This window comes from Crocodylus siamensis, chromosome 15 (genome assembly GCF_052110815.1).
Source record: "Crocodylus siamensis isolate JL-2025a chromosome 15, ASM5211081v1, whole genome shotgun sequence".
Lineage (NCBI taxonomy): Eukaryota > Metazoa > Chordata > Crocodylia > Crocodylidae > Crocodylus > Crocodylus siamensis.
Genome location: NC_143409.1, coordinates 51,460,604 through 51,487,470, shown reverse-complemented (window position 1 = coordinate 51,487,470; position 26,867 = coordinate 51,460,604). Strand labels below are relative to the sequence as shown.

General features: G+C 50.5%; 2 protein-coding genes across 3 annotated transcripts in view; both read left to right on the top strand.

Moving 5' to 3' along the window:
• The first annotated feature begins 1,148 nt into the window (after positions 1 to 1,148).
• Positions 1,149 to 26,803, top strand: MGAT1 (alpha-1,3-mannosyl-glycoprotein 2-beta-N-acetylglucosaminyltransferase). 2 transcript variants are annotated; one of them, XM_090029775.1, is made up of 2 exons: positions 1,149 to 1,285; positions 22,526 to 26,803. In XM_090029775.1, exon 2 carries the CDS (start codon positions 22,602 to 22,604, stop codon positions 23,961 to 23,963), a length of 1,362 nt encoding a protein of 453 aa, XP_089885901.1. In that variant the 5' UTR covers positions 1,149 to 1,285; positions 22,526 to 22,601; the 3' UTR covers positions 23,964 to 26,803. The 2 variants fall into 2 exon arrangements, with proteins under 2 accessions (XP_089885901.1, XP_089885902.1); XM_090029776.1 differs by lacking the exon at positions 1,149 to 1,285 and adding an exon at positions 14,648 to 15,188.
• LOC149852771 (uncharacterized) overlaps positions 1,165 to 26,867 on the top strand; it is a 50,602-nt gene continuing 24,899 nt past the window's right edge. The window contains exon 1 of the mRNA XM_090029821.1: positions 1,165 to 1,285. Coding sequence (XP_089885947.1) covers positions 1,255 to 1,285 — 31 coding nt within the window. The 5' untranslated portion in view covers positions 1,165 to 1,254. The remainder of the gene's footprint in view (positions 1,286 to 26,867) is intronic.

Here is a 26,867-nt window from a genome sequence, read left to right as displayed (position 1 = left end):
GCCGCTGCCTCGGGACCCCGGCGGGAGGGGACGAGACGGGAGGAGATGCCCCTCCCCCCCCAGGCAGGGGCGAGGAGGAAGGCTCCCCTCCCGCTCCTGGCAGACGCAGCAGGCAGGCAAGAGCAGCGGGGACGGGCAGAGGCCGGGAGGGGCCTGGCGGTGGGGGTCCCCGGGGTGAGGAAGGAAGGAGTCTTGCCCGGGGGGAGGGTGCTCGGGGGGTGGGAATCTGGCAGTGGGGTGCTGGGGGGGTCTCGTGGCAGCAGGAACAAGAGTGGATGTGGAGGGAGACACTGGGTTGAATGGGCCACTTGGGGGAGAGGGAGGCTGGGTGCATGTGGCATAGGAGCAGTGGGATTGGGGCGATATGGGGTGGAAAGCGTGACTCTGTCAGGAATGCTCGGCCCTGCCTGTGAGAGAGTAGCTGGGACTCGGGTGGGGATAGAGAGCAGAAAGATGACTTCCAGCTAGGCTTGGGCTTCTGTGTGCGTGTGGCAGGGAGGGGAGCAGGGCCAGGGGAAGCGGGTCTAGGTGGCACTCATCTTCTGTTACCAATGAGAAGGTAAGGTGAGCTTGTCAGTTTGCATGGGGAACAGCTGGGGACATGAGGCTTTTTCTAATACAAGTGTGTGTGTTATACAGAGGCAAGACCCTAGCTAAAGAGAACGTGAACAGAGACAAGGAAACAACACCAGACCTGCTTCCCAGTGGTAGGAGTAGATGACCAGGAGCTGAAGGGCTCTTACGAGACAGGACATCAGGAGCTTGGCTTGTGCCTGAAAACAGTGGTGCATGGAGGGACACTGACTTGTGGCCTGCAAGTGACCGCTTTCTGGAGACACAGATGTGTGAGGACAAGTAGAGCAACTGAACAATTATGGCAGTGGTGCAGCCTGGCCTGCAGGCAACCTGGAGTGGCATCAGCGGGGAGCAGTAAAAGCCAGGCGCACACCTACGCTTCTGTCGTCCTCCTCAGAGACCCACAAGGCCACAATGTCTTGATATTTCTTGGAAGGTGCTTGAAGTTCCCTCCGGGCTGGGGAGACAAGTACAGAACTCACCTGTGTCTTGCACGGGGGAAAGCTTGCAGTGTGAGTGTTTGCTTCAGGCTGGAAAACGGGGAGCCGAACAAGTTATTCAGTGGCTGGAGAGACCTGTTCCTTCTCTTCTCCTGCACTGAGTCTTCACACAGGGCTCTGGAAGGGGGAGGGGGGAACCCGGAGACCCCCCTCCCCCAGGAAAGAGCCAGACGTTCATATGCCAATCCCCCAGAGCCAGAACAGATCAGGTGAGACTTGCTTATGATGTACTTTCTAACTTAAAAATGCTAAGTTTTTCTTCCTGTTCTTTCCAATCTCTTGTCCTTTAGTCTACAATAGAGACTCTTGGCAAAAGATCTGGCAAAAGATGATGTGTTGCCTTTTAAAGGAACTTATTTGGATGCTTAATCGATGGATGCTGCTGCTGCTGATGCAGGATTTTGAGGCCAGTGGCTTTGTAAGTTGAAGGATTGGAGATGTTTCTAGGAATAAGCAAATCGTTTCTAAGATGCATCAGCAATAGACCCCCATGAGTTTCGAGGCATAAGGTGATTGATAGGTGTCCTACCATGGAATTATATTGCACACCTAGGTGTGTGATGTGTTGTGCTTTCCCGTGGTGTGTTCACTGCCTGACAGATGGGAGTGGATGCTTCTATTTCTTTAGATCAAAGTTCTCAACTGGGGTTCTTTGGTACCCAGGGGTGCCTTAAGATCCTTTCAGGGGTGCCATTGGTTGCCACATAATATTAGCACTGTAAGGTGTACAAACTTAATTCACAAGATATAAACCCACAGATTTCACATAGGAATCCGTAGTGTTAAGAACATTCTGACCTGTTGGGGTCTTTCTGAGTTACTTGCACCAGAAGAATTGCTCTATTATTTTTCTGTAGCTAAAAAACAAGTGAAAAGCAAGAGCTGGCATTTCCTGAGGGGTGCCTCAAATCTAAAAAGGTTGAGAACCACTGCTCTAGATGGTCCCATTTTGCTCACATGGGGTCCTGGAGTACTTGAAGGGGATGGGCCCAGTGGTTTATTCCAGGGAGGCACAGTTTTACAATCTTCTTTGCTGAAATATCCCATCAGTGGCACTTTGGAATCTGGTTTTGTTCCCCTGCCTGCTAATGATCCCACCCCCCAACCTGCCTAGCTGACTTAAAGTTGCCTCTTGTCTGCCATATGCCTCGCTAAAGGATTCAGCACCACGTTGCAGCTAACTTGTGAAGGAATGGCCACAAGGGTGGTTTTGCTGGAGAGGAACAGTGGCAGCAGGTTTAATTCCCCCCTGCTGTGCACTGTGCAATCAAAATATGTCATTTTTTTCTGTCATTGGATGTCACTTGTGTTGCATAAAAAGGCTTCTGTCTGTCTTCCTCTTCATTTTGGGTACATCTCAGGAGCAGTACTGCCAACTACATCTATGCACACTGATATCCCCAGCCCTTTGATGAATTGGTATACTAGATGGGTGAGAAGAAATTCAAGGTCATTTGTTGAATCTTTAATTTATTTGCTGAAAATGACATTAGTGCAAGCTCCTGTAGAGTGCATCCCTGTTAGGATCTAAATTTGAGGCCATACCTGCTTGTTTCATGAACAAGTGATTGAACATCAGATGGGGGAATAATGTTAATTGGATCAGTAGTGCGGGGAAAAGCTTTGTACCTCACTTCTCTGCCCATGCAGGCCCCCTTCCTTGAGGTTGTATTGCAGTTGATATCCCATGTAATAAGGCTTACCCATCCTACAGTGTATGGGGGATGCTGAGGCCTGATTGTGCTTTTTGTAAATGTCTTCAGGCTTTATCTTGCCTGAGATGGAAATAGTTTACTGGGGGATTATTGGGGGTTTTTTGGTGGCTAGGAGTACACACATTCCCCAGGCTTCTCTCTTTATCAGTACCTAATAATAATAGTAATAGAATACAAAGCAAAGAAGGTATTTTGTGTAGTGGGCTTCAAATTTGAACCCCACACAATGTTGATGAGAAAGCGACTCTTTCTTTACAGAAATAGGGAGGCAGCACTAAATATTGTGTTCGATCAAAGCTTGTTCTCCTCTTCTGCTTACCACCCCTGCTTCTGATTACCTCCATGCTTTAACAGGAGCTGAGAGTGCTTGGAGATCTTGAAAGTTAGGCTATTAAGCCTTACCATGGGGGCAAGGGATGCGTTTTCAAATCCATCTATGCATTTCTTTAATGCTAATGCTCTTTTTCCATGTCAGTAGCCCCAGAACATGTCTAAGAGAATATTCTGTTCCAGTAGTCTCAAATGTCTCTCATTTTATAAAATTAACTTATGAAAGGTGTGTGTGTGTGTTTGGAGGGTGGTGGATATGGATGGATTTATTCAAAAGCACTGGCAGATTTAGACTGCCTATATTTTGTGTGTGTGTGTGTGTTTCTGTCTGTGTGCATGTGTATATATATTTTTTTAATTCAATTACCCTAGCTAGTAGTTACTAAGCAGTTGTTTAGGCAGCAGTGCTGTATGATGGCACTTTGGGGGTTCTAAGTGCTGGAATGGTTTGGCCTGCACGTGATGGCATGGCTGGGATAGCTTTAGGATGAAGAGCACTCTATAAATATAAGATGGGTTTCTGTATGCATGGCAGGACCTACAGCAGTGCTTCCCAAACTTTTCCTCAGCATGACCCCATTTCCTCAGCATGGCCTCATACTCCCAACCCACAGCCCCCCACCCCACAGGTGTTCCAGGGCCCACATCCCCCAGTCCACCCCCCAATAGTAACTGAGCCCTGGCTGCTGCCTGTGGGAGGCAGTGGCAGGTGCAGCCAGAGCAGAGTACGAAGCCTGGCTCCCCCCACCCATGGGTGGCATGGCCAGAGCAGACCCCATTGGGCAGAGGGGGAGTGGGGTGTATACTGCTTGCTGTGGGCTCAGGGCTCCCCACCTTGCTGCCCTCCCTCCAGGGGCTTCGCTGCTCAGCGGGTGGGCCCCAGCATGGGAGGAAGCACCATGCCACTGTGGTCACCAAGGTGAAGCGCCGGCTGCCCACCCAGTAGCAGTGGGGGGGGCACAACTCCACATCACTGCTGCTGCTGTGCCTCACTTCAGCGGCCATGATGGCATGGCGTGGCACTCCCTCCTGCGCAAGGTCCTGCCCACTGAGCGCACACATGCATGTGGCACCCCCTGCCTCCGACGGCCCTTCCCTGCTCCCTCCAGCCCCAAGCAGCCCCTTGCAGGCTGGAACTCTGCCAGTCTGCAAAGGGAAACCCCACTTTTTCCTGCGTTTTTCTCACTCTGGAAAACCCAGATCTGTTTACCATCACCCCATCTGCTGATGATGCAACCACATTTGGGATTGTGACCCACAGTTTGGGAATTGCTGACCTACAGGCTCTTATGTCCTGGGTACAGCCTTTACAAAGCAATTAGGGACCAGTCCAGGGGTGGGCAAAATGCAGCTCGGGGGCCGGTTGTGGCCTGCCAGGCCATTCTGTCCAGCCCGCAGGGCCCCTAAAAAATTTAGAAAATTAATATGTATCTGCCCTGGGCTGCCTGTCATGCGGCCCTCGATGGCTTGCCAAAACTCAGTAAGCACTCCTCTGCCCAAAACAATTGCCTGCCCCTGGACCAGTCACTGCCCTGCAAAGCTCTTGGCCTAAATATCACAGGCTTATACAGAAGTAAGGGTCATTCTTCCCATTTTTACAGGGAGTGGGCAGCAAGGAAGTGATTCACTGACTTGCCCATGCTCTCGCAAGGAATCTGGGACAGAGCTGAGAACTGATCCTGATTTCCCAACTAGACTGGCCAGTGTTTACTACTACAAGATCAGCCACCTCCTCTGCATTAGTAACTTTACAGTGTTGGGTCTAAAAGACTTGATTGCTCCAGAATTGTATGTTTGTCATTTCTAAATGCTTTGGCAGCTGAGTGTGCTAAGTGTATCATGACCACAGCAAGCAAAATTAGCTTAAATTATTATCTCAGAAGGCTTTAGTGATTTAATGTGCCTCCATCTGTTATTAAGAGGTGAAGGGGCGGGGTTTCAGGCAAGGTTTGCTAACAAATGGCGAGTTGGCGTGTCAGAGAAATCCAAGGAGGCTGTTCCGGGTGGTGGGAGGTGAAGAGGGGAAGTTTCTCATGCCTGCAGTAGTCAATGGAAAGTGCTGAATAACGAGGGCTTCAAAGACATTAGCTCTGTCAGTCTCTTCAATCCTCATCTGCAGTCTCTACTGCTTTTTCTGGCATTATGTTCCCTGCACACCCCGCTCTGCTGGTGTCCCCTAAACCTCTCCAACAGTGTCCTGCTATCCCAGCCTACCCTACAATACGGCTCTACCAAAGCCCCCCAGTCCTGACGTGCAACCTCCTTGCTATCTCAGCTCTGTTCCTCACCTCACACAACTCTGCAGAGCCCCCTCAGTCCTCTAGTTAATGTCTCACTCTCTTTTTCTCTTATTTTCTCTTTCTCTCTCCAGATACATTAACACCTACCTCCTTGGGTCATGCCTTTCCTCTTTCATAGAATCAAAGAAAATAAGGGCTGGAAGGGACCTCAGGAGGTCGCATCTAGTCCAGCCCCCTGTTCAAAGCAGGACCAGCCCCAACTAGATCATCCCAGCCACAACTTTATCTAGCCAGGGCTTAAAAAGATGGAGATGCCAGCACTTCTCTGGGTAATATGTTCCAGTGTTTTTCTACCCTCTTAGTGAGAAAATTCTTCCTAATATCTAATTAAGCTTCCTTTGCTGCGACTTGAGCCCGTCGCTTCTTGTTCTGTCACCTGTCACCACTGAGAACAGTCCAGCTCCATCCTCTTCCTAACCCTCCTTCAGGTAGCTGAAGGCTGCTATTAATTCCCCTCTCAGTCTTCTCTAGTCTTCTAGTCTCTTCTCTTTCCCAGGAGTGGCAGGCCAAGACAGAAAGAGATACTTTCTTGTTGCTTTTGACAGTGTTGTTGTCAGCTTGTTCCTGGTCTGCAACAAGGTGCATCCAGGGGAATTCTGTGTCCAGAGCTCAAAGGATAGGGAAAGGGCCAATGTCTCTCCAGCCTTGGGGACACTGTCAACTTTAAACCATGTAAGTGGTGCTCCTCTCTGCCCTACAAAGAATTGTGTTGGGAAGGTGATCTGGGTCAAGTCTGCCGAGTGTACTAAGTTAATGTTGGGATAGCTGGGAATTGGAGGCTGCCCTTACACTGCGTTGGACAAGACTTGATTAATTGAGTCTGCTGGAGCATGGTAATTACTGGACTCCAGCCAGCCTCCATGTCTCATGTATCAGCGTCCTTGTGCTTCAAAACAGCAGCAGGGTCACTTGAATCAAAGCTCATTGAACAAACGGACTTCAGGAAGGCCTTCAATATGGTATCCCACCCTATACTGGTGAACAAATTAAGAGGCTGTAACTGGATGATTACACAGTCCGGTGGGTGGCAAATTGGCTAGGGGGTCATACCCAGAAAGTGGTGATGGATGGGTTGGTATTGACCTGGAAGGACGTGGGCAGTAGAGTCCCACAGGCCTCGGTCCTTGGACCGATACTCTTCAATGTCTTCATCAATGACTTGGAGGAGGGAGTGAAGTGTACTCTGTCCAAGTTTGCGGACGATACAAAGCTGTGGGGAGAAGTGGACACACCGGAGGGCAGGGAACAACTATAGGCAGACCTGGACAGGTTGGAAAAATGGGCAGAAAACAATAGAACATGATTTAACAAGGAGAAATGCAAAGTGCTGCGCCTAGGGAGAAAAAATGTCCAGCACACCTACTGCCTGGGAAATGACATGCTCGGCAGCATGGAAGCGGAAAGGGATCTCGGAGTCCTAGTGGGCTCCAAGATAAACACGAGTCGTCCGTGTGACGAAGTCATCAGCAAAACTAACGGCACTATGTCATACATCAGCAGATGCATGACAAACAGAACCAAGGAGGTGATACTTCCCTTTTATCGGGCACTGGTCAGACCACAGCTGGAGTACTGCATGCAGTTTTGGGTGCCGCACTTCAAGAGGGATGTGAATAACCTGGAGAAGATCCAGGGAAGGGCCACTCATATGGTTAAGGGCTTGCAGGCCAAGCCCTACGAGGAGAGACAAGGGCACCTGGACCTCTTCAGCCTCCGCAAGAGAAGGTTGAGAGCCGACCTTGTGGATGCCTGTAAATTCATCATGGGGGCGCAGAAGGGAATTGGTGAGGCTCTACTCACCAAGGCGCCCCTGGGGGGTCACAAGAAAAAATGGCCATAAGCTAGCAGAGAGCAGATTTAGACTGGACATTAGGAAGAACTTCTTCACAGTTAGAGTGGCCAAAATCTGGAATAGGCACCCAAGGGAGGTGGTGCGCTCCCCTACCTGGGGGTCTTCGAAAGGAGGTTGGATGGGCTTCTGGCTGGGGTCATCTGAACCCAGCACTCTTTCCTTCCTATGCAGGGGGTTGGACTCAATGATCTATTGAGGTCCCTTCTGGACCCCAACATATGTGAATCTATGAAACTTTAGTTCAAGCGTCTCCGCCACCCTTTTGAAGCGCAGGGACACTGATACATGAGACAATGCAGCACTTTAATTAAAGCGGCTCTTAGAGGCAGGAGTGGCGTGTTGTCTCACACCAGTGGCGTTAGCTGGCACAGGAACCTCTTGCTGTGGTCAGTTGTCACCAAGGTTTGTATGTGAAGACTAAACCTCTCCTACTGTTGTATGTGTAGCCCAGTTGGTGGCTCTTCCTTCCATCAAGCTCAGGAAAACATCCCAGAAAGAATCAATTAAAGCAAGCATGTCTTCCAGCTGAGTCGTCATGGGGAAGTTGCCTGGATCTTCCCAGCATTTAGCAATACACTCTGTGTTTTATGTCTTTCCCTGTTAGAATTGGGCACAGCGCCCAACTGCTTTGCATGCTTAATAGCTAGTATAGTCTCTTTTTATCTGTGACACCTTGAGGCAGTTGAGCAGAGCAGATCCCAGCCCCTAATATACATGATGGTCAGGATGGCTCCCTTTCCTGCTCTTTGGTTTATAGTAGACAGAGGTAGTTAACTGTGTTAGTCTGAAGTCAGGCACAAGACAGGGAGAGATGATTTTTTTTAGAGCCTCTACCCAGCCAAGGTACAGTAAAAGCTTTGTTATCCGGCACCCACAGGGAATGGAGGGTGCCAGATAACAACACATGCTAGTTAACTGAGCAGCCCAAACAGGCATATTTGCCTGTTCGGGCCACTGCCCCTCCCATGGGGCCCGAGGGACAGGGAGGGGAAACCTGCACAGGCTGCAATGCCCCGGGCCATGGGGGCTTGGCAGCACAGACTGCTTTCCCCCAAGCCGTGGGGCCTCCGCGAAACCAGAATTGCCACGGTGGGCACTTCCGGTTTCACTTTTCCCTTACCAGCTGGCATCCGAGTTAACAGAGCATGCCGGCTTGTAAGGTGCCAGATAACTCAGCTCTTCCTGTACTACCATTCACTGCCTTCTGATTAGCCTATAGGAGGTGTGCCTATTAGTGAATCGCTTGGGCAGCAGGACTACAAGTGACAGGAAGGAATTGAGGTATTGGATTCCCCTGGAACGGTGCGCAGCTCTGAAGGAGGTTTCTGGATCGTGCTGGCCGTGATCAAGCTACCTAGCCGTTTCAGGACATGTGTCAGAGTATGAGTGTTATGAGCCATGCTGACAGGGCACCTTCCCTGGCTCCCCAGTTTCTCCCTCTGCCCATCCCACTTATAAACCAGTCTGCTGCTTTAAAAATAGTTTCACAAGGAACCCCACATCCTGAAATGCTAGGGCAGTTCCCAGCTTCGGCAGCCCCTTTCCTGGGCACCAACACAACAGGGTGGGGAGGGGGGCCCTGCCAGAAGCCCCCAACTGGGAACAGGAGCCAAAAGGCACTAGCCCCTCCCTCATCTGTTTCCCACCGTCCCGGCCCCCCGGAAGGAATTTGTTTCCTATGGGCTGCTTATCTCTTCCAGGTTCATATGCTGCGTCCCTGTGTGCTCTAACCTTGGCTGAACTCCACAAACTGCTTTCATGTGCAGAATAGCTCCCAGGCGCTCCATGTGTGTGGCTGGGTTGAAGTGGCCCCATGTGCCAGCCAGTGCCCCCAGTCTGGGGCTAGAATGAGGGAAAGGTCCCCTGCCCTCTTGAGCTAGCCGGATCCTGGTGTCTGTTCCTCTTCTGTGTAAGCACCAGCCATGAGTCTGCAGCAGCAGGCCTAGGCTAGGTAAAAGCACCTAATTATCAGCCCAAAGAACCTGGGGTGTGTCTGTGCAAGAGGGGAGTTGTTGCCACCGCCCTTCCCAGAAGATTCGCACTAACCCAGCATAAGATCATAGGCCGTGCTCCTGACTGTGTTCTTCTCTTGAAGGGGTTTATTCTTGTTGGGGATTGGCCTAGATTAAAATGAGTGTAATGGAGAAGAGGGCAGGAAGAGACCGGCTTCCAGCTTGCCGCGTGTAGAGTGAGTTCATGTGCCTTTTCCTCCTTCGGGGACCTTGTATTTGCTATGCTCCACCAAGGTAGATTTGATTTAAATCAAATTGATTGAAATCATGGGCCAGGAATCCTCGTTTTAATCTCTAGTTTAGGCCTGAAGAAGGGTGCTTGTGCCCAAAAGCTTGCAAACAATTTTTCCAACTATTTAGTTGGTCTAATAAAAGATATCACATCTACCCAAAGAACCTTGTCTGCCTGTGATATCTGGAGGCACAAATCCACCGTTTGAGAACTAAAACTAAGCATCACAGAGATGCTTAATGGGATCTAGACTGAGCACTGAGTCCCATTGGGTAGAGTGGGTTTCTCTAATCTTTACTAACCTATAGCCGGGCTTCTGGGAAGCCCATAAGATTGGGCCCCTAATATAGTCTATGGCCTGTTGTGACCTATTCATAAAACTTCTAAAAAGGTTAAATGAATATATTGTCTCAAATAGCATATGATTAGAAGTTATGATCTCTATTCCATGATGATATCTTTAAGCTTTAACATATATTCAATTAAAACTGTCTTTATATAAAGTGTTGTTTTTTTAAGAAAAAATCTTAACAAAAAATCAAAAGAGATGATTGAGTCAAAATATGATTGAAATAAAAAATCTAATTCTTTTTATTTCTTTCTTTTTTTAAATCATTGATTTTTATCCACCACTGGAGAAGCCACTAAAGCAGGGGTGGGCAAAATTTCCCTATTTTTAAATTTTTATTTAAATTTATTTTAAAACAAGCTGATTTCCACAGAGTCCCCAGGAGCAGCAAGGCTGTGATAGTGCCCTGCCAGCTCTGCTTGGGCCAGTCTCCATGGAAACCCTGTCCCTGCGCTGTCACTCCTGGGGTCTCCATGGAAATCAGCCGCAGCAGTGGCTGCTGGGAAGTGGAGTCCACCACAGGCCCAGTCCGGCCTACAGGCTGGACTTTGCCTGCCCTTGTACTAAAGGGATTTACGATGGTCTGGAGAAACCTGTGCTAATGAACAATTAGCGTCCTTTTCAGGTGACCAAAACAAGATGTGATTCAGGGTGTGGCTTTCCCCATCCCCCAGCGGATAAGTGGCACAGCCACAAATACACCCTCGATGCCCTTGCTCTTAAATCCACCCTGCTTTAACTACTAGTTATACTGCTCCCATTGTTCCCTTACGTCAGACTGGCAGAAACTATGGGGTTCTGGGCCTTCCTCCGTAGGATGGGGTGTAGTCTTTTTCTTAGGTTCATGTACGCTCAAAAAATCTAATCATCTTCTTGTTGTTGCAGTGGCAGGACATTGCCAATGCTCTTGTTTCTCCAGTTTTTATCTGTGGCATGTTATGTCGTATGTTCCTGGTGTTTCAGTTATTGTTCCTTCCAGTTGCAGGTGAGGGCTCAGAGTGGCGATTTGGTAATCCTGTGGGTTACCAACTACCTATAAACACAGGGCACTACACTAGACCAGTAACCCAGAAGGCCTGTTGCTGTCTGAAGCTCCTGCGGAGCTTACCATTTGTGCAGGTTCTTGTCGTCTCCGGTGTTAGTTCCCTTCCCTGGTCTGAACCTCTCAAAGTCTCCCACCTGCATCCCTTTGACTGTTGATCTGAACACAGGAAACAACTTCTCCTTATCATGGAGACCAACTGTGTTCGCTGGTTTCCTGGTTTCCTCTTTGCTCACTTTTTGCTTCCCTTCCCCACCCTCCCCAACACGCAGAAGTCTCTTGGGCATGGGGTAGGTGGTTCTTCAGGTGCAGCTGATTTTGTTTTAAGTTCATCTCCAGCCCCAGTCTACTCTTCCGAAGACAATTAGATCTACTGCCTGGAGGGTTCTGTGCCCTTCTCAGCCTTGGTACAGATATAGCGAAACTCTCTGCATGGGCCCTTGCTAATCAACCAGCCTTTGCCCTGGAGGAGGACCCAGTGCAGGAGAAAAAGCATTTCTTCCTTTGTCTCTGCCAATGCCATGAGCCGCTCAGGTGAGAACAATGTGTGAAAACTAGATCAGAGTCCCTCTTCATTGCAGAGGGACTTTGGCCCTGTGAGCCCAGGCATTAAGATGAACCTTGCTTAGGTGTGAGCAGGCATATTGCAAAATGCTACTCAAATTGCTGTACCCTCAGCATCGCTGTGTGGGTTGGAAGGTATATCCTGTGGGGCTTGGGCAAACTCGGTTGCTTTGCTTCTTTCCCAGAGTATCGTAAGAGAGCTTGTCTGGGCACACAAGGGGAATCACGGTAAATCACTGAGGTTTCAGCAGTTGAGTTATTTAGACTGTTTTCTGTACCCTCCAAAGGATGAAGTGAAAATAGAACCCAAATTCTATCTTGTGCTCCTGTCTGGGCCATCTAGCCTGGTTAGGGAGCAGCGTTAAAGTTGAATGAGAACACAAAAGGAAGAGAGTGGCAGAGCCTGAGCTAATTCAGCAGAGGATGAGGACTGTGAAAGCATAAGCTGTTGTTGCCTTTGCTTAACAATTTCATCAGCATGGAGCAGAGCCCCAAATCCCTATGGTAAGGGTCAGCAACCTACAGCCCACAAAGAGGTTGGATCTGGCCTGTGAATATCCAGCATAGCTCGCAGCTATGCCATGCTGTCTGTCCCGTCCACAGCCCTCCCTGATATTCTCTTGTGCCTGCACTTACCTTTGCTGCCTAGGGGCTAGAAACCAGCAGCAAGGGTGAGCACAGGCAGCTTGGGTGCTCCAGGAAGCAGAGCTTTGCAGCCTATAGCAGGGCAGAGCCACCAGAGTAAGATATGAGTTTTTCAAGAAGGAGGACAGAGATCCTCCAGCTTGCTTTTACATATCCATCCATCTTCAGGTGTGAGCTGTGGGATGCTGAACAGACCTGATATAAACCCCTGATATGGGGAGATGGACAGTGACCCCCATTGCTCTCTGTACCATCCTGTCTGGTTTGAGCTCATTCTGGCACTGAGACATAGGCCTGAGTGGGATTCAGCTTGCCTGTTCAGCTGTTGTGCCACCATGATCAGGATTGCTGATACAGGCGTGTGTGTGCCTCTCACGTTTCATCTTGAAGGCTCCCCAAATCTCCCTCCACCATCTTATTTTTCCCTTTTAACAGAAATCTCTCACCTAGCACTGAAATACCTTGCCCCAGAGGTGACTGCACAAAAATTGCTTCTTCCACATTGAAATGCAGCCACTTCAGAGGCAGGGCATAGTAACCACTGCAAATGGGTAAGGAAACAGGACCAGAAAAAACAGGGGAATCCTAGTTGAAACAATGACGTATGTGTGTAGATATAGATATATAGATATAAGCTGAGCAGAGCTCAGTCGTTCAGCTCCGTGTGGCGCTGCCCCTGGTAAGTATCCTGCCTCCCAGATTTTTCAGCCTCGAGCTTCTGATACTCCCAAATCCATGGCAGGCATCCTGTATGTAAGCCCTAAACCCAGAGGCCTTGGAGATCAGATGCCCCCTAGTCTTGCTTGTCCCTAGCTAAAAGGCCATAGGAGCAAGCTAGGGGGAAAGCCTTAGAGTAGTCCCCCCATCACCATAAAATGTGTAGCCGAAAATACTCCCATTGGGAGATGATAGTAGATTCTCATAGTGGTGCATACCCACAGTACAGTGGACAGGTTTGCGTCCTCAGCTCCACCATCTGGATACTCCACCAGCTTCTGACACTCATCTTTCACAGGCTGATAGCCTCATAAACCCACGTGGGAAAATGCATTGGGACAAACTGCCTTGCAGTGAGGTGGGTGAGTTCAAGGGACGCACTGATACCTAGGCAGGACATTGGGTGTGTGTGTTGGGGGGGGATCCTGCCTACCTTTAGCACTCACTTGAGGCAAGCAGTCATTTCTGGTCTCATTTGAAAGGGAGACCACTGAAGTTAGCACTGATTTAAGACGGTGATGGAATGCCTTATGCTGGTACCCTTCCTCCAAAGCATGCAGCCTTTCCTGGAGGTTTTCTTTCCAAATTGACCTGGCCTGACCCTGGTTAACTCAGAATCCTGGCTCTGAGGTGGTACAACTAATAAATGTTTGCCTCTTGGGAAGTTTGGTGCACACACGTCTGAATTTCCAAAGCTGAGCTGAGATCTGGGTTTGCGGGACAAGGAGGGGCGTTAAGGCAGGTTAGATACACCCATCTTGAATTGTTTCTCCGTGCCCTGGCTTTTCACAGGCTGTGATACAAAGGGATCTGTCTTGGCTTGGGCAAGGCCAGGGTTAGAGCATGTTTTTGAGGTTAGCATCTGAACCCCACTCTCTTACCCTTCCACATCCAGGAGTCTGGAGGAAAATCATGGTAGCCCAGGCTTGTATCAGAAATTCCCAGATAATTTTCAAATGCTATGAAAACCTTAACAAAGCATGGATATGGGAGATCCTTTGTGCCTAACTTCTAATACCCCTTCCCCACCCTGATATGGACTGAAGCCTGTGCTTCCTATCTGGGAAAAGCTGTCATCCCCGTGCCAGCCAGGTCTGACCCAGCGCAGTATCAGATTAAATCGATTCTCTGGAGGTCGAAGTCCCAGCATCTCATCTGCCTTCTGGACCTTCTCTGTTCTTGTGGTCTGTGGTAGGAGTCACTGTTAATGATTAACACTCGTACGTAAAGAAACGTGGCATTAAAAATCCACTTCTTGGAATTGTGGGGTTTTTCTTTTCCTCTGATCATCTGGAAAGTTTTTTGTCTCCCCAGTGACAGTTTCCAACCCTTCCTCAATGAAGTTTCACTCTGAGCCTTTGACCCACTGTTATGTGCCCTTCTGGTTCTTGCACTTGAGCCATACTTTGCTCTCTGCCTTTCAGGCTGGTGAGGAGAGGCCCCGCTGATCTCAAACCTGGGTGGAGTTATACCAAGGTGACTGAGAGCTGAATCTGCTCTCCTCATCTCCGTCCTTCTCCTCTTCATCCCCCCCCCCCCCCCAAAAATCATGTTGGTTTTTTTTCATTTCTTTATTTTCCCCTTCCTTTTTCATCTTCCTAGCAGCTCTGGGTGTCCAAGGGTTAAAGTCTGCTCTGTTTCAGGCTGGGGGGGGCCCTGACTTCCTGATCGAGAGCCGCCCCATAGCAACCTCTGACCCTGCCTTCCTTCCTTTCTAGCCTACATGGGAGGGCCACGTTTCCTGAGCACTAAGGCAGCGAAACATGACTGGGCTGGTCTGAGCGCTGGGGAAGCTGCTTTGCATTAAAACTTCAGCAGGACGCAGAGGCTGGCTTTCCTTCCTGTCCCCGTCCCCTCCACCCTGCCCTCCTGACTTGCCTAGAGCTGAGCTCTGGAGAACTGCTATTTCCCCCCTCCCTCCCGCCTGCCCGCCTTCCCCTGCGGCTGGAAATCGGATACCAGGGAGAGAGACTCAAGCGATTAGAGCCATTGGAGAGAGAAGAGTTTCTAAGGCTGGACTTGGGTCGTTCGCCTTGTTGAACAGTGACTGGCACCAAGAGAGGCAAGGAAGGGAGGTGGGAGAACCGGGACAGAGCCCAAGTGTCTGACAGCAGGGTCCTCTGACCAGACTTGTATCACGGGCACAGAAAGAGACTGTCTCTCAGACTGAAGTTGGAAGCCGGGCTTGACATTCAGCCGAGGACAGAGAGAGATTGAGAGAGGGAGACCTACTTGGCTCATCTGGGATCCAGACGACCGCCTGCCTTGATACCCGACAAAACGGGACTCACGTAGGCGAAAGCGGTGCCCCCGTCCCAACATGTTGTCATGATGGAGAGAGGACGGCAACTTTGGTATGGTGGAAGCTTTCTAAGTACACCTAACTTTTTCCATGTACAGGAGAGGGGAGCCAAGAACATTGTCAGGGGCAGGCTGGGAGGCCTGAAGGACTTGTAGCCTTTCATTGCTTAAAAAATGTGCTTGTGTGTGTGTGTGCAAGGTCACGTCTGTTCCTGTGCAATTGTGATAACGTCCCTATGCCTGCAATTAAGTTGTACTGTCGTTTGTACAGTGGCGTTGTTCTCAGTTTGGACTGTTAAACAGGGCTCCGTTGTGTTGGGTGCTGCACAGACCCACAGAGAGAAGTCCTTGCCCTACTGAGATTAGGACCCTGTTTACCAGCCTCACACTGTAGTCTCTAACCCTTTGGCACTTCCCATGTAAATAGATGAGGGAGAAACAAAATCATTGCTTCTTCCTGAGAAGTATTAGGGTCAGTATGGAGTGTTTTCCCTCCTACCTCTCTGGCTGGTGCTTTTCCTATCCCAGGAGGATTTGGCACCAGGAGGAAAAGCTTAGGGCTCTGGAACGCTAGTCAAGGCTGTGAAAAGCAGCTGCAGATTAAGACTCAAATGACAGTATAGTGATACGTGGGTCTGCCTCGCTACGTGGCTAGTCCGGGTGCTGTATGAGGCCCAGCCAGGCTTCAGCGCTGCCCATCCTTCAGTCCCAACGCTGCCTCGGGGCTCTTCAGTGCCGCCCTCTCTTCTGAGCCTGGTGCTGCCATGGTGTATGTGGTGGTGGTGCTTTGGCTGGACACAGCAGGGTCTAAACTGCTAAGGTGAGTGTATGAGGAATGCAACTCCTTAGATGATTGATTATCAGGCCTATGATAAATGATCACAAGTCCCCTCTGTTCTTATTCTCTCGAGGATTTTTTTCATCAGCATTACTTGCCATCTAAACTTGCGGATAAAGGTGTCGACGCAAATTCCACCAAGGTTTGAGGTTCTTTATAGTTCTTCTGGCTTTTTGCCATCTTGCTCAGGGCTTTGACTTACCTGAACTGCCTTCTTGGCTGGTGTAACCTGGCTTATGACGTAGCCTGGGGCTCCATTCTTCTTTATTACTGTCTCAAACAAGTTACAAACCAGTCCAACAAACTTTTCCCCTCCCAGCATGGGGTTGCTCTGCTCCAAAGGGGAAGTCTACCAGCCTACTGTATGCTAATGAAGAGGTTGGGAGACTGCCTGTGAAGAACTGGGAGACCTGAGCAGTTTGGGCAGACTTTCAGGGAATAGTTTCATGGGGGAACTGAATAGTTTCACTAAGATAATCTTACAGTTAAAAAGACTGGCATAGCAGATGGGGGTTTAATCTGCTCTTTCACAGATTCTCTTGGTTGACTTGCATATGGCGTCTATGCTGCCTCCAAACTGTGCTGGGGAGCGCTGCTACAAAGCTTGCTTAACTCGCTCTCTACACGTCCCCTCTCCTTAAAACGTGGCAGCAAAGCTGCCTCAAAGTGACCTTGAGTATGTGCCCAGCACCACTCTCAGGTTCTTTGACTTGGACCTGTTTGTTGGCATGAGTCCTGTATACCTACATTGCCTCATTTCCAGGATTTGACGCACATGGAAGAGGTGAGAGCTTGCAGCCTGCTTGACAGTGGTGCCCCAGGGGAGGGGGAGAGGCAGAGGGGCCCAAATGTTGTTTAGTGTTTATCAAGAGCATCTAGAAGCTCCTGACCTAGACTTGAGGTGCTGTGGTGCCAGGTGCTATATAAGCACACGATCTCATGAGGTCTGATAAGGAAAAGTACAAAGTCCTGTACTTAGGACAGGACAGTCCTATGCAGGAGTACAGGCTGGGGGCTGACTGGCTGGGTAGCAGCTCTGCAGAAAAGGACCTGGGGGTGACAGTGGACAATAAGCTGAATATGAGTCGTCAGTGTGCCCTTGTTGGCAAGAAGGCTAACGGCATCCTTGGCCTCACTGGTAGGCATGTTGCCAGCATAGTAGAGGGGAAGAATCACTTCCCTTATTTAGCACTAGTGAGGCCACATCTGGAGTACTGTGTCCAGTTTTGGGTCCCCCACTACAGAAAGGATGTGAACAAATTGAGAGTTCAGCAGAGGGCAATGAAAATAGTTGCAGGCTGAGGGACGTGACTTTTGAGGGGGGCTTATTTAGTCTGGAAAAGAGAGAACTGAGAGGGGATTTAATAGTAGCTTTCAACTCCCTGAAAGGGGGTTCGGATGAGGATGGAGCTGGACTGTTCTCAGTGGTGACAGGTGACAGAGCAAGGAGCAATGGGCTCAAGTTGCAGCAAGGGAAGTTTAGGTTGAGTATTAGGAAGAACTTTCTCACTAGGAGGGTAGTACAACACTGGAACAGGTTACCCAGAGAGCTGGTAGACTCTCCATCCTTAGAGGTTTTTAAGATCCAGGTAGACAAAGCCTTGTCTGGGGTGACGTAGTTGGGGCTGGTCCTGTTTTTAGCTGAGGGTTGGACTAGAGGTGACCTCCTGAGGTCCCTGCCAACCCTCATTTTTCAATGATTCTCTGAAAAGACCTTCCCTGATGCAAAGAGCTGATCTCATCAAGCTGTAGGGGCAGGGGTGGGGTCAGCACAGCTGTGCTCTCGGTGCACAGGGCCCCAGACTTGATCCATCTCACTGTGAGTACTGCAAGAAAGCCCAGCCCCTGTGCAGCACTGAGCCCGAGTCGTGCGTCAACCACCCACACCCTTCCCAGATCTGTACTTAATTTGAATAAATGGTAAAGGGAATTTCTGCTTGCACATGCTCACTCGCTCTCTCTCTCTTTTTTAACTCTTTGAACCACAGCCAGTTAATACACGTGGTTTTTATTTGAGCAAACCCTTCCTGTCCCTGTGCAGCACAGATCTCTGGGACAGGAGTGTTTGGAGCCCACCACTGAGGAGGCACAACTGTGTTAACTCTCCGAGTGCTGGGGATGTGTCTGGAGAGCTGGGAGGCAGTAAAGGAACAATCCTTTCTCCTGACAGCGGGGCCACAAGGACTTGGCTGTTTCTTGGAAGGAGGTCTTCTTTCTAGCTCCATCCCCTTGATGTGTGTGACCCTTCAGCTCCTGTTTCTCCCATCTGGCTGCATAATCTCGGTGCATCCCTGCTTTGATCCACCAACGGTTGGGTCTGGGGCTAGAAGTTGGTATCTGGGAGGAGGGTGCATGACCACAGAGTGTGCTAGCTTGTGTGGGGATGGAGAGCTGGGAGGACTTCTGGCAGTAGGGGAGGCAAGTCAAATGGCGAGGGGAACAACAGGATCGCCTGCCTTTCTCTGGCTTTACTTTTTCCAGCTGTGGCAACTCCCATAGTGGTTTTTGCTGAGCAGTGGAGAAATCTAGAGAGGAACTGAGAATCCAGAGGAGATCCAGCGGGCCTTCCCGTCACTGGCCTGTCTGACTCAGCACCACACAACCCCCCTTGCTTCAGCTGGGATTTAATTCCAAGACCCTTAGTTTGGGGGATTACTAAAGATCCCCGAGTCAGTGTGAACCCTGGCATCCGACTCATATCACGTTTGGGGTGTTCTTGATTCTGACACGTGTCCCTGCTTTCTTTCTGACGCACGTGTTTCTGCTTCCTTTAACTCCAGCTCTCCCGCATGCCATCTTTATATCTCTTCACTTCCTTCCCCAAGTTGATACGGTGTCACGCTGCTGCCTGGTTGCTCAGCAGAGGCATTTTGGCAGACAAATGAGTTTTGATCCTTTAGTCTAACTCCAGGATCAGCAATCTTGCCAATGTGGCCAGCTGCCTGTGGTTATGCTCGTTGCTGATTCTCAGCCCCTGTGCAGCAAGGGTAAAAGCAGACACAGCAGGCTCTGCACCAGAGGTGAACGCTGGGCACATCTACAGGAAACGCTGTGGTGCAGTCATAGTGAGCTACCACACAGTAGCACCTAAAAATAACTGTGCGGCGATGATGCTGTGCGGTAATGCCAGCTACTGCATGGTCCATCACTTTTGTAGATGCAGCCACTGTGGAAGACATGGGTGGCACAACACGTCTCCATGCCGCCAGTTTCCACCCACCCTCCCCCTGCCAGATGCATCCCACCGGCTGTAGGTTGAAAGTTAATCCTTGCCAAAATGACCCATTTACTGCTTCCTCGGTGTTTCGCTCATGAGGCCTCTGGGGATGCTCTTGGAAGGAGAGGACTGAAACCAGCTTGGATGCGACTCCTCTCCATCCACATTTCACCTACCTCTTTAACCAACTTGGCGGCTCTGGTCAAACTTATTTTGCCACAACCTTGAAGACTGTTGCTCCCTGAAGTGTAAGGGGACCTGGGTTATCTGGGGCAGGTTGGGTAATGATCAAACTTTTATCCGGGATGATAAATCCAAGATGTCCAACTTCAGTGCCTTTTTACTGCTGTATCAGGCCTTGCTTTGGAGCTATTGAATGGCTGGAGCTGTCTGAACTACTCTCCTGTTACCTTTCCCATCCACCTACCAGAGGTCAGCTCCACTGGACAGAAAGAGCCCCTTGAATGTTAATGCTGAGCTGCCTCTGCTTTGAATCTTCATCTGAGTGTTGGGGAGCTGGAGTTGTTGGTGAATCCCAGGTGGAGGCAATAGCACCTGGCGTTGGAGAAGGAGAGGAGATGGTACCCCGTGTCTGAGAGAGGAAGAGGAGGACTCTCTTCTGCACAGATGGATGGCAGGATTTCTCTGGTAGTCATGGAAAGAGTTAAAAGGGTTACAGTCAATGGGCCTTGGCTGAGAAATGGCTCACTGTGTTTGCAGGTTGTGAAATCCAAGTTGGAGTGACCCAGAAGTTAGGCAGCCTACCCACAATGCAGCACTCCCCTGTCCCTGGCTCCACTCCTAAAACAATCCTGGAGCTAGGAACTGTTGTCTGAATTTTTCAGCTTGTTGCCAAATTCCCAATGTGACTTTTAGCCCGTTAGTAAATGAGCCTCAAACATGCAAACACAATTAGCTGGGCTTGTGGCTGAGGGGGGCCTACAGAGCCAGGGTCCAGCACTGCATAACACTAGTACTCTTCTCCCTGCACCTTACCTGTAAGGGGCTGCCCTCTTTCATTTCCCTTTCTTTGCCCCCACACCTGGGCCAGGGTAGGCTGTAGCTGCAAATTGCCCTTACAGGGGCAGCTGCTTCCATCCTCCTAAACCCAGCCATGACACATGCTCTGTTTCTGACGGAGCTGTGTTGTCTAACACAGTGGTTTTTCTCCACTTTTTTTTCCTTCACTTGCAGACCCCTAAAAAACATTGAATGGAGATGCAGCCCCCTTGAATAGGAAGTGTGGGTATTTATGTACTTTTGATCACAGTCATCTTTCGCAGACCCCTTCGACAGTCTGCAGACCCCCAGGGGTCCGCGACCACAGATTGAAAACCGCTGGTCTAACATGAAATGTACCCCACCTTTATTCTAGTTAAGGATCACTGTGCAATAGCCAGTGGGGTCAGCATCCTCCCTCCTTTGGGTACCAGGGGGGCACTTTCACCCCACAAACACCCAAGTGCCCGGTAGCCCTGGGGCATTCAGTTTTGAATACTACTGCTCTGGCTGCCTGTTTCCCCTCTTCTCCCCCTGCCCCCTTTTTGTTGGCGTGGACTTCTAGCCCTGCAGCCCCATGTAGTCTCCCTGCTCCTCCCATATCTGTATTCTGACATTGGGAAGAAAAACTTGTCCCTCTCAAAACCTAGGAAATCTATCCTGTTGCTTGTAGTGTCAGAAGCCACAATTTTCTCCGGCCCTCCTGCAATTCTGCTTGCTTGTCTTTCCTGCTTTCTCCAGCCACCTATTGCCATGGCTGTCTATACTTGTATGTCCAGGGAAGGAGCTTAAGCCTTCCCGGGGTTTGAGGAAGATAGTTGGAAGGAAGAGGCAGAGGTCAGAAGGAGGGGTTTCCCAGCAGAGTCGGCAGGTGCATCTTTCTCTACTCTGTCTAAACCATCCCAGACAAGTGTCCATTACGGCCTCTCTAACTAGCTTGTTCCAATGTTTGCCCACCTCCTTAGTGAGAAAGTTCTTCCTCCTCTCCTGCCTAAATTTTCTGTGGGAGAGGGGTGTTCTTGGAGGAAAATCTGAGAGGGTGGCTCAAGAAGTAACACGGTTCCCTCTGAATTGGTGCTGACCCCTCTTTTTCCGCATGGTGGGAAAGGGCGGCAGGGGGACACTCAGTAGAGAGGTGCTCTTCTCTCCAAGCATTGACCTGGGCCTAGCAGTTTTAGGGAGGAAAAACAGTCTCTCTTTACTCTTTGTAATGGGTCCTAAACTGTTGCTCCACAGCTGTCAGTTGGCTGACAGATTCCCCCAAGTTTCAGTACAAGGTGAGTGATTGCCATACAGTGTAACTGCGTGGCTGTTTACCCAACTGCTATATGCAAGAGATAGCAGCATCTCCGGACTGCCTATACAATGTTGGCATGTGGCTGTTAAACATGCCTCTTGCCCCTCCACACCACATACACACACACAGGCTACACCAAAGGCACTGCATCAGTATTGAGGAGAAGGGATGGCCTACCTGGCCCAATAGTGTTGATCTAGGTGTAAACTAGTGAAACATCCTAGAGGCAAGGAGTCAAAATGAGGACTCAAGAGCCTTGACAGTGACCATCTCCTGTGTGCACAAGGCTGATAGCATTTTATCACACCTAAACCCTAACTGATTGCACGTACACAGGTCTGTTGGGTTAAATATAGGACTAGGTGGAAGAGGATTAACAAAGCTACTGATGCAGCAACTAAACAAGGAGGATTATGGGCTCCAGCATTGCTGCACATGTCTAATGCCCATGGAACCAGTAAGATCTGGGCGGATGTCAGTGCTGTGATTTGAGGGGTCTGGCGGTGCAGCCAGGTGAGGGGAAGAGATTTGCTTCCATCAGGAATATAAGCCAGCACAGTGCTGACCCACAGCTGGTGTAGGAGAAGCAATCAAAATCCAATGTCTGTCCAGAAGTGGGCATCGTCCACGAGCACTTTTCTCTTGCCCCTGTTCTCGCTTGAATAATAGAATCCGGAGAAACCTGAATTTGTAGGATAATGAAATAAACGCTGGCATTGGAAATTGAGGGTATTGATCTTTCCTTTTCCTCTACCCCACCTGCACCCACTGCCTAAATACTGACCAGCCATTGGGTCAGATATGTTGGCTCGGCCAAGTGGTAACCATGAGCTTTTTTGCTGTTTGGTGCAGGTACCTGAAGACGTTACAGCACAGGAGGGTGGTGAGCTGGGACAGAGGTCAAGGGTTATCACTGGGAGCAATGAAGTGAAGTGAAATATGGGGTAACAAAGTGTAAATGACAGGAAAAGAATCCAGAATCCAGTCTTGGGCCATTGCTTGTCCTTCACTGACTCCCCTTCCCCTGTCCATCTTGCAGGTCCATGGCTGTGGAGTAACGCCTGAGGAACAGTGAGTGAAAGCACAAGTGGACAGGGGGTCTCTGCCTGTGAAGGATGCTGAAGAAGAGCAGCCTGGTCCTCTGGGGCGTGGTGCTCTTTGTGGCCTGGAACGCCCTTCTCCTCTTCTTCCTCTGGACCCGGCCTCCGGCTTCCTCTGATGACCATAGCCATTTGACTGAGGAGGTCATCAGGCTGGCCCAGGACGCTGAGCAGGAGCTGGAGCGCCAGAAAGACCTGCTGAGGCAGATCCACCACTATAGTGCCCTTTGGAGCAAGAAGAGGAAAAAGGCAGAGGAGATGGGTCGGGTTCCTCCAGCTGCTCCCTCCAACGCTGGGGCTGTGCCTGCAACAGGTACGGTTCCACACCGCCCGCGGATCTCGACAGATGCCATCCTGCCCGTGCTGGTGATTGCCTGCGACCGGAGCACAGTGCGCCGGTGTCTGGACAAGCTGCTGCACTACCGGCCTTCCCGGGAGCGCTTCCCCATCCTTGTAAGCCAGGACTGCGGGCATGAGGAGACAGCCCGGGTCATTGCTTCTTACGGCGATGCAGTCATGCACATCAAGCAGCCGGACCTGAGCGACATTGCTGTGCCCACTGACCACCGCAAGTTCCAAGGCTATTACAAGATTGCCCGGCACTACCGCTGGGCCTTGAGCCAGGTCTTTCGCACCTTCCAGTACCAGGCAGTCATTGTAGTGGAGGATGACCTGGAGGTGGCACCAGACTTCTTTGAGTACTTCCAAGCAACCTTCCCGCTGCTGCTGGCCGACCCCAGCCTGTGGTGCATCTCTGCCTGGAATGACAACGGCAAGGAGCAGATGGTGGATGCAAGGCAGGCAGAGCTGCTCTACCGCACGGACTTCTTCCCTGGCCTGGGCTGGTTACTGCTGTCAGAGCTGTGGGATGAACTGGAACCCAAGTGGCCCAGGGCCTTTTGGGACGACTGGATGAGGCAGCCGGAGCAGCGGCGGGACCGCTCCTGCGTAAGGCCTGAGGTTTCGCGCACCATGACCTTTGGCCGCAAGGGCGTAAGCCACGGGCAGTTCTTTGACCAGTACCTGAAGTTCATCAAGCTCAACGACCGCTTCGTGCCTTTCACCCAGATGGACCTCTCCTACCTCAAGAAGGAGGAGTACGAGCACTCGTTCCTGCCCAAGGTCTATAGTGCCCCGGAGCTGCGAGTTGAGGAGCTTCAGGGAAACAAGCACCAGGAGCTGGGCACTGTTCGGGTGCAGTATACCAGCCGTGACTCCTTCAAGGCCTTTGCCAAGGCCCTGGGTGTTATGGACGACCTCAAGTCAGGCGTGCCCCGTGCTGGTTACCGTGGCATTGTCAGCTTTCTCTACCGTGGCCGGCGTGTCTACCTGGCCCCCCCCTCTGACTGGACAGGCTATGACCCTAGCTGGAGTTAGCACAGTCTTTCCTGGGACATTGGCCCTTCAGCATGTTGGGACCCTACGAAATGGGGAGGATGGGTGTCTATGTGTGTGCATGTGTGTCTGTGTGTGCGCGAGTGTGTGTGTGCGTGCGTGCTCCAGAATGAGGAGGGGGCACACAAACTTTGTATTTTTTGTTTTATGAGTGGCATTCGAGTGCATTCCGGGTCAGGGCAGGCGCGTTTGTGCACTTAAAACTAGGGTAAGGGAGTGGGGAGACAGGAATTGTTGTGACACCCCATTGTAGACGGGGCTGGTTGGCATGGGCTAGGATACTCTCCACAGCCCTCTGCCCCAGTGCCTCTCCCTTCTCTGGTGTGGTAATCTCCCCTCTACTACATCCCTGGTGGCTTCTCCATGGGCTGCATTCAGAATCCTCGATCATGCCCAGAAATGTATAACCTACCGGGGCGAGCTAGGGTTTGATAGAGCCGAACCAAACTGGACAACTAGTGGCTTCCTTCCAGCATAGGTATTATCCATCAGAGGAGGAACAGGGTGAGGGGTAGCATGAAGGTGACTCCAGAAGTTGGGATAGATTAATGGAAAAACAGAACCCTTTTAACATCTCTTTAGTAATTTTCCCATGGCCATCCTTGGTTGGGGGCTGAGTGTGTGTAGGCAGGGACCTCCTTGAGGGATCAGCTTTGGCAATCCATAGTGGGAGTGGAGCAGCAGAGATAACAGGACCTCCAGGTGGTCCTGCCAGGGCTATCTTTTTTTTATAGAGGGGCATTGTGTAGAGGTCAGGGGCTGTCTTGTCCATCACAGCCTTCTTGATGCTCCATATCACCAGTGCTGTCTCGGATAGAGTAATAAGTAACCACTTATCCTTTGATTTTCTTCCCTCCCTCCCACATTGGTCGTCCTGTAACCTTCTCTAGCTCCATGGTGCAGCAGCAATGCAGGGACATCTTGCACTCTAAATCTTCTCTTTGTTGGGCCTCATCTAACAGTCGGTGGCAGGAATGGAGCATCAAGAGCCCCTTGCCTTTTGACCTCCACAGTGGGTTCCGGTTGCCCTGTGGTTCTGGGGTGTGTTGGTCATCTTGAGCTGTCTCCACCCAGTGAACCCCCTCCCCCTCGTTACGCACAGCCATTCCTCTCTTCACGATGGGTGTTCCTCAGCGATTGCCTCTTCCCCCATGTAATCCCATAGTAAGGAGGAGGCTTGTTGCAAAGCCAGGGCACAGAGCCCCAGCTTGCTGTTTTCCCTAGGAAAGAAAGGGGAGTCTCAAACTGCAGACTGCCTTAATCCTCATTGGGAATTTCTTTCCTCTCCATAGTCAGGTTTTTGCTCAAAGTTGCCTCATCCCTCCTGCACAGGCTTCCACCCTGTGTCCCCTGAGAGATCATAACTGATCCTCTGTTGCTGTAGTAGAGGGGAAATGGTATAGTAATGGGGTGGGTGAGACGTGAGACCTGGCCATGGAGGAGACCACCGGGAAGTGATGGAGTACAGGGGAGGAGGTTCTCCAGACCCCCATTTTGGCCTCGGGGGTGGGGGGTTCTGCTAAGCGATTCAAGAGTCACTTTGGAAAAGGGGAGTAAGGATTCAGACCTCATTTGGCCAAAATGTAGACCACACCAAAGGGTAACACTTTGTTTTTTGCTTTCCTGTTTGTTGGTTGTACTGTTTTGTTCCCTTTTTGTTTAAATCTCCTTGTATCTTCCCCCAAAGGAAAAAGAGAAATATGAAGCCAGTTGCTGATCCAGTTCAGTTACTGGTTGAATTCCTTAGCGTTCTGCAGCACGTTTGGCAAAGGGGAGGTGGCACAGGAGCTCCCCTACTCTCCAGCCGGTGGGGGCAATGTCTGGTGGACGGGATCTCCTGACAAGTGAGGAGGCGGTGGGTCAGCAGATTGCCCTTTTTCTTCCAGCTCCCATGAGCTCCATCCAGAGTGGTGCAGTGTGTTTTGTATTCTCCCCACCCCTTCTCCTTGCATGTTACTGTGGAGATCTATCTTGAGGAGATCTATTTGGAGGAGGGATCTCAGAGAATCCACCAAGGTGAAATCAGAGTCCTGGACATGAAGAGGGAGTTGTGTGAACTGTTCCATTACATCCTGCCTGGCACTTTGAACCTTCCCCTCCACCCCCGTGTGTTTTGCACATGACTTCATTGTGAGCTGTGCCACCCTTGCCCAACATGGCTTTCTGGTGGCACTTCTCTTCCATGATGCAGAAAGGCCTTCAACCCTGGCTTTAAGGCACAATGAAGCACCAAACAGTGGGTGCTCCCTTTCACCAGTCCAGCAGAGGGGGAAAAGCCTTTGCTTCCCTGCCTTTACCAGATCTGCACACCCTTTTTTATTTCCCCACACAAGTAAGGGCAATGTGGCCTAGCATTTCCTCCAAGCTTGACTGCCCCTTTGCAGGAGTGGAGTAGGTGCCACCAGCTGGGTGGCTCTTCTCAATTGAGGAGATGGCTCCAGTCCCTCCTCATGCCCCCCAACCAAAGACTGCAGCTCTTTAGGAAGCCAGCAGCTCCCTTTACCCGTACAGGAAAGTTTGCTGCTGAGGCAAGCGGAGTTTGAAACCCTTCCTTTGTTGTGGCGATGGCGATAGAAATCTGCTTGCGTTTTTCTTTTCTTCACCACATGCTTGCCCCATCTGATGGCCTTTCAGTTAGTCTGGGATGACTTTCCAGCAGTTTTCTGTTTTTGGGTGGAGGGGGAGAGGCTCTTGGTGATGCTACCAGGGGAGCCACATACTTGGGCCAGTTTGGGATCACCCAGTGCCAAGTTCATCCCGGTGTCTTTTTACACTTTTGTTAAGAAGCCATTCCAAGTGGAACAAATGGGGAGGGGAGGAGAGGAAGGAATTTTGGAAGGGGATAACCAGGGGGGTGGGGGGGCGGGGGGGAGAGAGAGGCTGTTT

Bases quoted from the DNA above. Each gene is read 5' to 3' on its own strand.
- MGAT1 (XM_090029775.1), top strand. From the start codon at position 22,602: ATGCTGAAGAAGAGCAGCCTGGTCCTCTGGGGCGTGGTGCTCTTTGTG.